Source organism: Eumetopias jubatus, unplaced genomic scaffold (assembly GCF_037043125.1).
Source record: "Eumetopias jubatus isolate StellerSeaLion01/CBP00866 unplaced genomic scaffold, mEumJub1_p1.0 scaffold_9, whole genome shotgun sequence".
Taxonomy (NCBI): Eukaryota; Metazoa; Chordata; class Mammalia; order Carnivora; family Otariidae; genus Eumetopias; species Eumetopias jubatus.
Window position 1 is genome coordinate 60,740,637 of NW_028274815.1, and position 14,298 is coordinate 60,754,934.

At 35.9% G+C, this 14,298-nt stretch overlaps 1 protein-coding gene and 1 pseudogene across 1 annotated transcript in view; one reads left to right on the forward strand and one right to left on the reverse strand.

The window, feature by feature from the left end:
• The first annotated feature begins 25 nt into the window (after positions 1-25).
• Positions 26-14,298, forward strand: part of PUS10 (pseudouridine synthase 10) — a 71,408-nt gene continuing 57,135 nt past the window's right edge. The window contains exons 1-4 of the mRNA XM_028089690.2: positions 26-224; positions 3,473-3,613; positions 6,514-6,777; positions 7,741-7,827. Coding sequence (XP_027945491.1) covers positions 3,488-3,613; positions 6,514-6,777; positions 7,741-7,827 — 477 coding nt within the window. The 5' untranslated portion in view covers positions 26-224; positions 3,473-3,487. The remainder of the gene's footprint in view (positions 225-3,472; positions 3,614-6,513; positions 6,778-7,740; positions 7,828-14,298) is intronic.
• On the reverse strand, positions 11,722-13,033 carry LOC114198315 (annexin A2 pseudogene; annotated as a pseudogene).

Sequence of the window (14,298 nt, forward strand, 5' to 3'; positions counted from 1 at the left end):
CTCTCTGGGACTAGTCTGGCTCTGGCCGGGAGTTCAGTCCCACGCACTCCTACCCCAGCGTGGGTGGCGGTGGGATGAGGGCTTGTGGCGGTGCGACAGGCAGTTTTTCTGGTTTCTCCACAAACAAGAAGAGGAGAGCGTTCACTCAGCCCTTGCGAGAGGGCCTGGTACTTTCGTTCTAAAGCTTTCGTTTCCTCGGGGAACAGAATTGCTACACGCAGTAGGTGCGTTGTCTTTAGTCTTCCCTGTTCCCTCTGCGGGGCTAGAAGGGGTTAAACCTCAGGCTCCGGCGTCGCGGTGGAAGGTGAGGCAGGAAGGTCTAAGGGGTGGGGGTACGACTTGGGCGCAAGAGAGGTGTGGATGGAGGGGATAGTTTCCTTCCTGCCGGAGCGGCCTTGTTAGCAAGGAGGGGTGAGCGGGAAGTTTCTTGGACCTGACTGAAGGAGGGGAAGGGCTTTCTTGGCCAAAGACTGGAGGTTAGGCCTTGGATGAATTTCCAAGAGTCTACAGTAGATTCTACAATTGAGTATAACGGTAGCACAATAAAGTTGTGAGGGTCGCCTTTGAAAAATCCGCACACTTTCCCACCCCCGTGAGACAATGACACACGGCTGTATAGAAATGAGTGTTGAAAGATCACGGGATGTGAGACTTAGTCTGGCCATTTTGGTGTTTTTCACATGCCCCGCTACTTCTCTATTTGCAACGAATGGTTTCTGTAAGTCCAAGAGGTGAAAAGAAAGTCCATCGTCTCCTCCAGTTATCATTGGTTCGTGGAGAAGGGACTCAAACCCCGTAAAGATCCTGACACGTGGGAAGAGATTCTGTTGCAATGACTAGTTCTAATTCTTTATGTAAAAGAAGCACTTAAACGAAAATCTTAACGAAGGCAACCGACAATGAAAACCTTACAGTATGGGATGCATTTCTCAGGGTTTAGCTTTCAAGGATAATAAACCTCATATGGAACAACTGATTTCTGATAACTTCTGAGATCTTTTCAGTGCTGTACGTCGATGAAACAACCAAATTTGAGACAGAACGCATTTCCTCCTTTAAATATGTTAACTTGTTTGAGAAGTCGCTTGATTGTTGCTAAATGAAAATGATCTTGAGGGTTTGGAAGACCATTCCGTTACTGACACATACACACTGAAGAGGGTTTTTTGTTTTAAGACCTCTTCAAATTACTCAGGACAGGAGGTTTCCTAATTCTCAACAGGTTTGGGAACTGCTCAGAGCCAAGAGATTGTAGTGTGTCATTTATTGACTTTGCGTGAAACATTCAGTCTTTGAACCAAAGGAAAGAAAGCATCCATTTTCTTCAATGAAAAAGATTTTTTTAAATTTAAGTGTACTTGACACACAATGTTACATTAGTTTCATGTGTAAAACATGGTGATTCAACTTCTGTATATGATATTCTGTGCTCACCACAAATATAGCTACCATCTGTTACCACCCTATAACCTATTACGAATCATTGCCTTTTATTCTGGTGACTTATTCCATAATTGGAACTGTATTTCTCACTCCTCTTCCCTCTGGCAACCATCAGTTTCTTCGTTTTTTTAAATTCCACTTATGGGTGAAATCATATGGTATTCGTCTTTCTCAGTCTGACTTACTTCATTTAGAATAATAACCTGTTCAGTCCATCCATGTTGTCGCAAATGGAGGGATCTTATCCTTAGAAAGGATATGTTAATAATAGTATTTAACTTCATCCCCAGGGAAAGCTTTGATACAAAGTGTTCTTTCAAGAACTTACTCATGCACTTATTTACCCAGAGGGTTTATTTCTCTTTCTGAGTTAAAGGTTAATTCTGAATTAAATGAAATCTTTGGTCTTAAGTAATGAAAGGTGGAGAAAAGATAAAGAGTGAGACAGAAATACTTTCTCTGGGAGGGGATTGCAGTCAGGGATATACCTTAAGTGTTGAGAATCAGTCCCTCAATGAATCCCAACCCTTTCTCAGAATCAAACTAGCAGATTAAATGGCCTGGCAGAAGGAATTCAGATCATCTGTGTATAATGATGACCACACAGAGCTTCTCTATATACAAGGTGTTCTCCACATAATTCTGTGTCTTTTCGTGAAAATGCCCTTGAGCCCAAATTTACTTAGGCTACCCTAAATCAGAGCTTTAATCCTGTGTCTCAAAGTTTTCACTGGTGTATCCAGGTGAAGTCTTATTTTCTTCTTTCCCTTCCAGTCTGCCAGCTCCCATACTGTATTTACTTGAATTGAAACTCAGCAGGAGGCAATCTGCCTTTTGTAGTCCTAGCTGCTAAACTGATTTCTATGGTGAAGGGTTTTGTGGAAGTATATATTTGACTTCCTCATTATTTTGTGTCAAGGATATACTCTCAGTAAGTGGCCACAAACATTTAGTAATTTGCAAGTAAGGACTGGGTTTTAAAGGGTTGGAAAGCACAAACTAATTCTAAGAATCACATCTTCACAGTAAGGAGCTGGTAAGAGCTCCACCCTCCCACAAATTTTAAGCAAGTTCATTTGAATTATGAAACTGCATGAATTAAAAAACACCACTGTTTTTTATCTGTATGACCACCATACCACAACATTGCCATGCAATCATTATTTTATAAAATATTGCTAGTTCCTCATTTTAAAGTAATGTGAGCTGATATATTAATCAGAAGATCTGTTTTTGCAAAACAATAATTAGGTAATTTAATTTTCATACACCTCCTTCCTGGCAACAAGAGACTTATATCAGATTTTACTCCATTCTCTAATTTGTTTTTAAGGGCGTTTATTCAAATTGTGAAAAGTAACAACTTGTTTTAGATGATAATTACTCTTAAATTATTTTGCATTTAATTTGTGGGGGTTTTTTGGTGGGGGGAGGTTTTGTGCATGAAAGGAGCAGATTCTTCTCATTTTGCTAATAGTTGTCATTTAGTTATTTTGTCAAAGTATAATCGATGTTTTTAGATCTGATCAATTTATTTTAAATACTTGACTGCTTAACTATCATTGAGGCGAGTAAAATATATAGACTGATCTGATTATTTTTTCCTGGCAAACTCATTTTTAATTTCTAATAGGAAAAGTTTATTGAATTGACTACTTGTGTTCTCAAACAACACTGAATGGTACAAAATAACAAAACATCACTCTGTATTATTTGTTTTTATTACCCTCCTCAGAGACAACCATTCTTGATTATTTTTATTTTTATTTATTTTTATTGATATATTTTATTATAATCCAGAATGCTACACTAAATTCCTTGATAATTAGAAGCTTTTACCTGGCCCATCTAATAAATGTCCTTCAAGTTTATGTTTCAATATGCATATAATGAAAAGGATATTATTGGAGAGTACAAAATAATGTTTTTAAATAAAAGTTCGTTTTTATCCCTAAAGGTGATGACATATTTCTCTGTGAAAGTAAAACACAAAAGATGTTCATTACTTTTACTTTTTCTTTCTTTCTAGTTATAATTATTCAATATGTTTCCATTGACTGAGGAAAACAAGCATGTGGCCCAGTTGTTGCTCAGTACTGGTACCTGTCCAAGATGTGTTTACAGATTCTGTGGTGTGGATTTTCATGCACCTTACAAACTTCCCTACAAGGTACTTTCATTTTGTTTCCAGAGAAAGTTTCTCTATTCTAAAATGAATACCTGTACATTTGAGGGCAAGTATCTGTCCATAACTCTTCATTAAATTAAAAAAAAACTATAATAAAATAATTACTGATAATGGTAAATTTGGAATTTCCTTTTAGTACCATTAAACTGTAAGTTCCTTCTTAAGTGATTACATCTAGCATTTAATGTAGTGGGATCTTTGTGGAGCACATCCCTGGTGTATTTAATGTTTGTATATACCTCTCCTGAAGAGAACACAGGTACCACAAATAGTACTTCTAACCAGATAGTATAGTAAGATGTGACAGGGGAGGATGACAGTCCTGAGATCTTCTGTTAAGTGGAAGCATTGGGGATTTGGCTGCCTTTTTTCTTTTTCTGTTTTCTGTATTACCATTTGTACTTACAAATAGGTATTTGCAACCCTCCAGAAGTAAATGCTTATCATCATCATTACTTACCGCTGTTAATAATAGCAAAAATAATATACAGGGATCTTTGACATTTATGGTAATATACAGAGAGCTTTGACTAACAGAATACTTTTACAAAAAATATGTAACATATTTTGTGAGGTATACTTGATTCCAATAGTGACATTCTTTTTAGAGACAGATAGTAATTATATATATGTAAATATATACCTATATAAACACTATGTATACACACATGCACACTCAGTTTCTTACAATTTTTAAAAATTGCTCGGGAGTTAGTATCAATAATTTTTCCTGTGTATTATTTGTTTCTATTATTTTGGAAATAATTATATCTAATAGTCATATAACATTTTTATATGTCAAGCTCTCATCTAATCCTAATAATAACCTATTAGGTAAGTACATACTATGATTGTCTCTATTTTCAGATGAAGAAACTGAGGCACAGAGAGGTTAAACAACCTGCCCAAAGTTACACAGCTATTAAGTGAGCAAGCTAGGATATGAACTGTCTGTCTGAATCCAAAGCCTAGAATTTGGAGCTAGAAGACATGGATTTGAATCCCAGTTCCAGCTTCAGTTTTCTCCTCTCTAAATGGGAATGATGATAACATCTACCTCACAGGATTTTAAGGGACAATTTCTAATAAAGTATGTGAAAACACTTTGAAAATGGTACATATGCTATGATGATTAATATATATGTGTGTAAATTCATTTATACACACTATGACTATGAAGTAATCATACTGGTTTTGTGTAATTCTCCTTACACATTTTTCAGACACATTATATGATTCTATCATTCTGTGCATTTGTTTTCATATTTAAAATATGTTTTAAGATTTAAAATATATATTATATAAAGAGACTTAGTGTTGCCAAGTTTTATTTGTATCATTTTATGTAAAAACATATGAAAATATTTGAAGACAAGTTTTTTTGTAAATGTACCTAAATTTTGATCTTTGTAGTCGTCTAACTATGTATGTACACATACATATACATGTACTATGTTAGACTGAGATTATAGAACTTAGGTAATAAACATATTTGTGTGGGTCATGACATACCTATATGTGTATGTGTGTATTAGTATTTCTGTTAAAGATGAAATAGAGCTGCTGTCCTAATAAAATGAATTAAATTTGTTCGAGTGAAAGATTTTTTTCTTTAGAGTCAGTAAATTGTAATCTGAGTAAATTTTTTAAAAGGGTATCTATTCAACAACTGAATAATAAAATCTATCTAATTTAGACAAAACAGAAAAAGTCCTCTGAGTATTTAGATGGGTGGAATGTCTGAAATATGAGAATGGTTTCAAAAGAATGCAACTTTTAACATTTTAGTACAAAGGGTGACAGAAATGAGGCAAACCAGAATGTAATAGAGGGCTTCTTTTTAATTAATGCATATAAATGGTTTTTGTAATTACTGTGCCAATTTTCAGGATTGCCAGGAACTGTTTACCTTTGTTTAGTAACTTGTCTTGAAATTATTTTTACTTAATAGATGTATAATCTCTAATTTTTCAGATTTCATATTAATATTATACAGATGTTTTTGATTGTGAGATTATTAAATAACCTAGCAAGGAGGATGGAAATTCAGTTTGTATTTCTCTTTATTGATGATTAGAATTGAAGTTTATTTTTACTAAAATTAACAAGTGAATGACCCTCACAACGTAACTACAAACCAAATTACAGGCATACCTCATAGATATTGTGGGTTTGGTTCCAGACCACCATAATAAAGTGAATATCATGATGAAGTGAGTCAAAGTAATTTTTTGGTTTCCCAGTGCAGATGAAACTTATATGCTGTAGTCTATAGTATAATAGCATTGTGTCTAAAAAATGTACATACTTAATTAAAAAATAATTTATTGCTAAAAAGTGCTAACCATCATCTGAGCTTTCAGTGAGTCGTGATCCCTAATCACAGATCACTATCACAAGTATAATAATGAAAAAGTTTCAAATATTGTGAGAATTACTAAAATGTGACACACACACACAAAGTGAACAAATGCTGTTGGAAAATGGTGCTGATAGACTTGCTTGATATAAGGTTGCCGTAAACCTTCAATTTATAAAGATGCAGTATCTGCAAAGCACAATAAACTGAAGCACAGTAAAATGACTTATGCCTGTAATAAATTTGTTAATGGAATCTTCTGCCTCAGATTTAGGACTTTAGCTTCAGTAATATATGAAACTCTTTTAGAAAAATATTCACATATATATCGTGGGAGTTAGGTAATTCTCTTTTAAATTCCCCAGAAAGCCAATGCTGGCTAATAAAATTAATCGATTGCTCCAAAATTGATATAAATCAACATTGTATAAGTCTGCAATATATCATAATTTCACTCCTGTTTTCATCTTAACCTTAAGGGCATTGTAAAAGGGTTATTACTTTTTTCAAATTAACTTTCCAGGAGTTGCTCAATGAACTACAGAAATTTCTGGAAACTGAAAAAGATGAATTAATTTTGGAAGTTCCAAACCCACCTCCTAAGAAAATTCGACTACAAGAACTAGAAGATGGGATTGATGGGATTGATAATCTGAGTCAAAATGGAGAGGGAAGGGTCTCCGTTATTGAAGATGGTAGCATTGCTTCCAAGAACTCAAATTTAAATGTGTGCAATGTATGTCTAGGAATTCTTCAAGAATTCTGTGAAAAAGAGTTCATTAAAAAGGTAAATAATCTGTTTTTTATTATATGTGCAATTATGTAGAAATTTTTGGTCTTAAAGCCTAGAATTCTTGTATCTAAAGTAACAATACCATTCATTTCAACCTGTATTACATCAATGGATCATTAAAACATTTCTTAATTAAAAAATAAACAAGCCTACTATTCTCAAATTACTTTTTTATTAACAAGATAACTGAAAATTAATGAAGTAGGTGTCCATGTATTTCAGTCATGAATACTACTCAAATGAAGAAAGATATAGTGGTTTTTCCCTCTGCTGTTTAACATAGCTAACTAAGGAGTTAGAGTAAAGCTCTTAGTCATACCTTTTAGTGTCTTGAAAAGACAAGTGTTACAGTTTTATGGAAGATACATGATTGAATGTGGGGTTGCCTTTTGTTTCCAGCTGTCAAGAGTGCCAAATTTGGCTTTATTTTGTTTAAAAATCTTAAGTTATGAGGTGATCTAAGAGAAAATTATTTTGACATTCAACAGATTGTTCTGCAAGTGAGTCCTCGCTGTGTTGGCATCTCGTGATATCAGTCTTCAGGGTCATAGTTAGCAAATACTTGCTTTGGGGATGCTTATGAGAAATCCCAGAGGTGAAAGTTTAGAAGTGTAGTGCCATCTCCTGGACCAAAACCCATGTTATGAAGATTAGTGTAAAATTTTCAGGGGTGCTTGGGTGGCTCAGTTGATTAAGTGTCTGCCTTCAGCTCAGGTCATGATCCCAGGGTCCTGGGATTGAGCCCGCATCGGGCTCCCTGCTCAGCGGGAAGCCTGCTTCTCCCTCTCTGACTCCCCCTGCTTATTTTCCGTTTCTTGCTGTGTCTCTCTCTGTCAAATAAATAAATTAAATAAATAAATTAAAAATAAATAAATAAAATTTTCAGCAATTCCTGAGAATTTATATATATAAATGCTGTTTTATGTTAAAAAATGCTTTTATGTAATACTTTTTTAGGTGTGCCAAAAAGTTGAGGCCTCTGGGTTTGAATTTACCAACTTGGTATTTTCAGTCTCCTTTCCACCACAGCTATCTGTAAGAGAGGTAAGGTCATTTAAATGCATAAAACTATATGTGAAATGCATGCTAGAAATATCTCAAAAAATGGAGACGTAAAAATATTCCTTACCATATTGTATTTTCCATTTTTTTGTGTACTTATTGAATGATAGATGACTGAAAGCATGGCACTATTATAGCTGCTTAATAATGTTGAATGAATGGGTGAGAAAAGGAATTATTAAGTTAGTTTATCATAGGACTGGGTTTTGTTTGTTGTTTGTTTGTTTTAGTTTTTAATACTGTGTCAGCAGGATTGAGAATATCACATGGTTCATTCTTCTGTGGGAAGTTATGTAATAAAAGCATAGTGCCTTTGAGCATGAAAATCCCAAAGGTCAGGAGTCCTCTAAAGGAATTGAAAGGTAGAGATTTCAGAGAATTTCTCTTATTTTCAACATGTAAAATGACTAGTTTAAGTCACTTTTTGAAGACTTAGTGAAGAAAATAGTGCTCTTTATGCCATTGAAAAGACTGTCTTTTTTTTTTAAGGTCCTCATTCTATAGCATATATTCATTAAGCTTTAGATCTGTATGAGGCATGTTGGTCAGAGAAGGAGATTTGACCAGAACTTTAGAGATGTTTTGGGGTGGATGTATGCATGTTATAATGGTCCGGGTATAGGGTCATTTCAGTTATGATGAACCTTCTTATTTTCTGGAGTAAAATACAAAAAGATGGCACCCCTTTTAGTCAACAGGAAAAGGGAAATAAATAACCTCATGTTTATTTTAACTTTATTCCTTTGTTAAGTGAAAAAAATAATAGTAGTCATTACTGTAACATTCTTGTGTGTCAAAACGGGCATGAATACATAAAACTATCCTATAGGGAAAATGACCTTTGTAATTTCAAATTACAACAATGAGTTCTAAACATATCCATTTATGTGTGTAAGGTGTCTTTTTCCTAAGAATCTGAAAGCATCACTAGAACATTATATCTCATACCATCACCTCCTTTGGGTGAGCAAAATATGTTGGAGCAAATAATGTGTTTATTAGCCCCCAAAATGCTGAAGATTGATTTAAAGACCTTTTGAAGCTGGATGAATGATAGAAAAGAGCTGGGAAGTGAAAAAGAGTAGAATAGTTTTAATATCTCTGTCAATGGTAAGATGATAGAACAGGTAGAAGAAAGGGGATGATGATGTATGGAGGTTTATAAACACATAAAGTCATTTTCTAGTCAATCATCAAAGCATTTCTCATTGATAGGTCATTTTCAGGATCCGACTTTGGTAGCAAAAACCAGACTTCTGAAAGCTAAGTGGATCAAAAAGTTGCAGTGTTTAGAAGAAATAAGAAGCATATTTTCTAAGTGTGGTTGTATATCTTACCACCAAACTCTTCCTCTCAGAGTTTATATTTTGACATTAAAATTTTTATTTTCCATTTTTATCACTTAAGTGATGATTTTAACATATCCATTTAATGTTTATTGAATAGTTATGAAGTGTTTATATTCCATATTAGAAATAGAAAATGCTATTTAAAAAAAATAGAATTATAAATTCTACTTCTTGTAACTGATTTTAACCCCTAAACTATTTTACAGAAATATGTGACTATTCCAGTTATTGGGGAATTAATACATTTCCACAGTATAGTGTGTTAAGTGACTCATTGTTTTCCTTTGTATTGAGTAATATATTTTTACTCATTCATTTCTTAAGAATAATAATTATTCAAAAAGTACACAGTGTTACACACCGTATACAATTTTCAGAACCCAGATTTCTTTAGCAAATTGTGTTTATGGTTCACTTTGCAATTTTTTTCCATTATTATGTTTTATTACTTTTTTTTAAGATTTTTTATTTTTTATTTGACGGAGAGAGAGAGAGAAAGAGTACAAGCAGGGAGAGCAGCAGGCAGAGGCAGAGGGAGAAGCAGGTTCCCTGCTGAGTGTGGGGCTTGATCCCAGGACCCCGGGTCTATGACCTGAGCTGAAGGCAGATGCTTAACCGTCTGAGCCACCCAGGCGCCCCTGTTTTGTTACTTTGTTTGTTGCTGTCTTTCCTTGGAGTTGAGATATGTTATGTAGACCAGAGTGGATATGAATTGCTTTTCAAACTAGTTAACTTATTTGTTACATATCCCAATTTAAACAAATTACACATTTTCAGAGTACTCTTGCATTTTGAATAAAATTCTGTGATTTCTCTAGTGACATGTTTCTTTTACATTGTAGTTTTTCAACTTACATCTTATAAAACTTAGAACTTGTGTGTAGAATAAATTAATACATTGGAGTTGATTCATGCTAGTTATCTCATAACTCAGAGTGGAATATACAGTTGAGTGAATTTGAATGATTCAGTGTTTTCTATTTCTAGAAAATTATGATCACAGGTGTATTGATTTAAAAGCAAATAATTTTTTATCAGTATGGTGGTATTATGTATCTGCTTACAGAAGAACCAAGGAAAAGGATGACCTCAGGTAAAGGTTTTTTTTTTTTTAAATCAAACTATTAAATTTATATTAACTCCTTCATATTCAGCCCTGTCAATTCCTTTCTGGCTAAGCTATAGTTTTTATTTATCATCATTATAAAAGCACTAATTTAAAAGCTTAGGAAGAAAAGCTTGCAGATTATATAATCAACATCTTCCACTGAGTTTGGGAGAATATGGAGGGAGAGGTGGAATACGTCTGTGTGTGTTTTCCTAGGAACTGTCTGATCTGCTTAGGGCAGTTTTAGATTGAATACTACTAGAGAGGAGGAAAAGAAGCAGATTATCTGATAAAACCGTTAGACATCAAGTAAGACATGGTAAGCAGAATAAATGGGAGCAGTATCCAGAGACTCTCAAAAGACCACAATATGGAATCTAGCTAGGTGTAATACTCAGAGCCTCCAAAGTCTTTATAACAGTATACAAAATTTGAATGATAAAGTTGAGATTTTAAGGGTTAGTAATAAGTATATCACGACTGTCATGATGACTTTCTGGATTTGGGCTCACCACTTGAATGTAACAATGGAAGGATGTCTTTTTTATGAGAGTCGGATTTGTTAAAAGGAGAGATACAATAGTGTGATATGGCAAGAAATTATACACTTACGTTGAGATCTGAGACTGTAAGTGGAGGGATGCTGCACACCATCCAGAGGAGAATAAAGAAGAGGGAAATAGGATAGATACAAGAATGGAAGTGTGTTGAATGACCTTTGGCCAAGGGAAGAAGGTGATGAATTACAGATATAAGATAGTCATAAAGGTTAGTGTTTACAGTAGTATGAGGGACTCTCATTGTTTGGGTACTTGATGGAAATCACCTTTGGTTAAAAGTACATTGACAGCTCTTGAATAAAATAGTGGTTCTCAAACTCTAATATGCATAGGACTCATTTGGGGAGTTTCCCAGGCCCCTTCCTTAGGAGATTCTGATATAGTAGGTTAGTGGGACCCATGAATTTGTGTTTCTAACAAGCTCATGGGTGAGGTTGGTACTGCTACAAAGGAGCACACTTTGAGAACCGCTGTCCTAAAGGATAATGGCAGAAATAATCTAGTCTGATAATAAACTGATAACTTTTTAAAAATTTATATTCCTGATAGGAAGAGAGAAACAGGCATAATTGAATGTATCCTATACTTTTTTTTTTTAGAATAAAAATTCAGTTTATTCATCTGTTTATGACACAGTACACAAGAGGCGAAGTGTTTCATATCATAGATTTCACTTCCAACTCTTTGGTATGTTTCTTTGGCTAAAAGGAGATTAGACATGAGAGGCAGGCAATGCTTAGGCAACTGAAATAAGGATGGGGAGGGGCGATGCCAATCTCATCCTTGCAGGGCTGTTTTCTAGAACTGTTGGCTGGAAACAAAGGAGCACCACTCCTGGATGCTCATGCTGTCGTGGGCCTCAGTCATCCCCACCACACAGGTACAGCAGTGCTTTCTGGAAGTCACCCTCATGTCTTGCTGGATGCAGTAGTACAGGGACTTGCTGTACTTTCTCTTGAATTCAGACCTAATTTTCAACATGTCCTCTTCACTGCAAGAGATCATGATAGATCATGATCCTTTTTTTTTTTTAAGATTTTATTTATTTATTTGACAGAGACACAGTGAGAGAGGGAGCATAAGCAGGGGGCAGTGGGAGAGGGAGAAGCAGGCTTCCTGCTGAGCAGGGAGCCTGACGTGGGGCTCAATCCCAGGACCCTGGGATCATGACCTGAGCCGAAGGCAGATGCTTAACAACTGAGCCACCCAGGTGCCCTGATAGATCATGATTCTAATCAGAACTTTATTGCAATTCCCCTTGCCTTTCATGGAGTCATACAGTTGGTCAGCAAAATACAGGGGCTTGTTCTGACTGCTCTGGACCCAGTTCAGGAAAGCATTTTCTAGGTCTCCTTTGACCTCCTTCTTGATGCTCTCCAGTATGTCATAAGGGCTATAGCTCTTGTACCTTTCAAATACTTTCTGGAGGTGACACACACTCTGCTTGGTCATGATGCTGATCCACTTGGGCACATCAGTTCCTTTCCTCTTCACTCCAGCATCATAGACATCGCAGGCATCTTAGTCAATCAGTTCATAATCAATGACAGAGCCATCCTCTGCTCTTCTACCATTTGCAAGGGCAACCATCAGCTTGCGGAAGTCACCAGATGTGTCAGAAATGATGTCCTTCTCCAGATCAATCTTGTACATTTCCTTGTAGACTCTGTTAATTTCCTGATGCTCTTGGTTGCTCCTTGAGCAGATGATCTCAGTGAGGGAGTCTTCATCAGTCCTCAGCCCCTTCACGGAGGCTTTCAGCTCAGAAGCATCATACAGAGCAGGTCGCCTGTGATTAGGCCCCAAATCACAGTTTTTAGGTGGCTGGACAAGGCTGACTTCAGTGCTGATACAAGTTCTTTTTGAATCCTTCTTTGGTAGGTGAAGGCAATATCCTGTCTCTGTTCATTGCTGTGGTTGGTCAAAATGTTGACAATGGTGACCTCATCCACACCTCTGGTCATTTCAGTGATGGCCATTTCAATGTTCAGAGCATCATACTCAACATCAAAATTCGTGTACGCTTTGACCAAACTGTATGCACTTGGGGGCGTGGAGTGATCACCCTCCAAAGGTGAGCTTGCAGAGAATTTCGTAACAGTAAACAATTTGAAGCTGGGCCAGGCACCAAGAGCTGCAAGCACCCCAGTTGTGCAGTCTTTATCCTTCATTTTTGATAGGTTGATGTCAAACAGTACAAAGAAAAAGCAGTCAGAGAAAAATGACAGAGGAATCTAGGCTGGAAGATAAATTAAAAGGGTTGGGAGGTTCAGAGAAAGTGCAATTCAGACTTTATTTAAAACCAAATTACCCCAACTGATAAAAGAAAGTTTAAGGATCAAAATACATCCCAATGAAGAAGAAATCTGGGCATCTCTTTCTCTCTGTGTTTGCATAAACATTTGTATTTATATATTTATATGTATTTATTTGACTTTTTATTTTGAAAAATTTTAAAAAGTAATAAGACTAGCTGAATGAGCCCCTGTGTATGTATCATCCAGCTCTAATTGTAATTTTTTTGCCAAACTGAAATCAGTTTCCAAAAATACACAAAAGTCAGAGTAATGCAAATGTAAGAAGGAGGCTTAGCTCTGTAGTAGCAACTGGAAAATAAAATCTCAAATGAGTAGAGGCTTGTAAGAATTGTTAAGGAAGACTTGGGCATACTTCAAGTTATGATTATAGCAAGAGATGAAAAAGGGGATGTATTTGGAACTGATTGTTGATGGATGATACAGAGAGAGTGGAACTTATGAAAATCTTATTTTGCTTCTGTCCTTTCTGTCAAGGAAAATGATCCTCAACCTAAATGGGTAGACTGATCATTGATTGGTGAGGGAGAGTGAAAGCTCCGCATGGTGAAGCTTCTCTAAATGGGTTCAGGTATTCGGGACTGAATGAATGACATTCCAGGATGGATTCAGAAAGAACTTGCAGTTGTTGATGATCTTTGAGAGCTTTTAAAGGATAGCAGATTTTCCAAATGACTGGAGACAGAGAAGGCAGTTTCAGTTTTCTAAAGGTGGTTTTGTTAACTACCAACTGGTGAGCTTGACCCTAAAACCCTGGCAAGGTTCTAGATCAGGAGCTAAAGAGTACATTGTAGGCACTGAGGATAAGGAACACTTGGTCAACACACTGAACAGATTGATTAAGAACAAATTATGTCTGCATCATTTTTTCCTTTTATAGGCTAGCAGGACTGGTAGAGCTGGGTAGTAGGGTAAAGCACCAGTGTGACTGGAATTCAGCTAGTCATTTGAGCAGGTTTCTTTCTTATGATAACTTCCTGAAAGTGGCAGGAAACATGAGCAGAATGTGAAGACAATTGTGTGGGTTGTACCTGGCTGGCCATACCCAAACAGAACTGGTTAATAACTGATTTCAAACTGGACAGTGTTTCTCCAAGTGTACTCTGCAGATCTGAAACTCA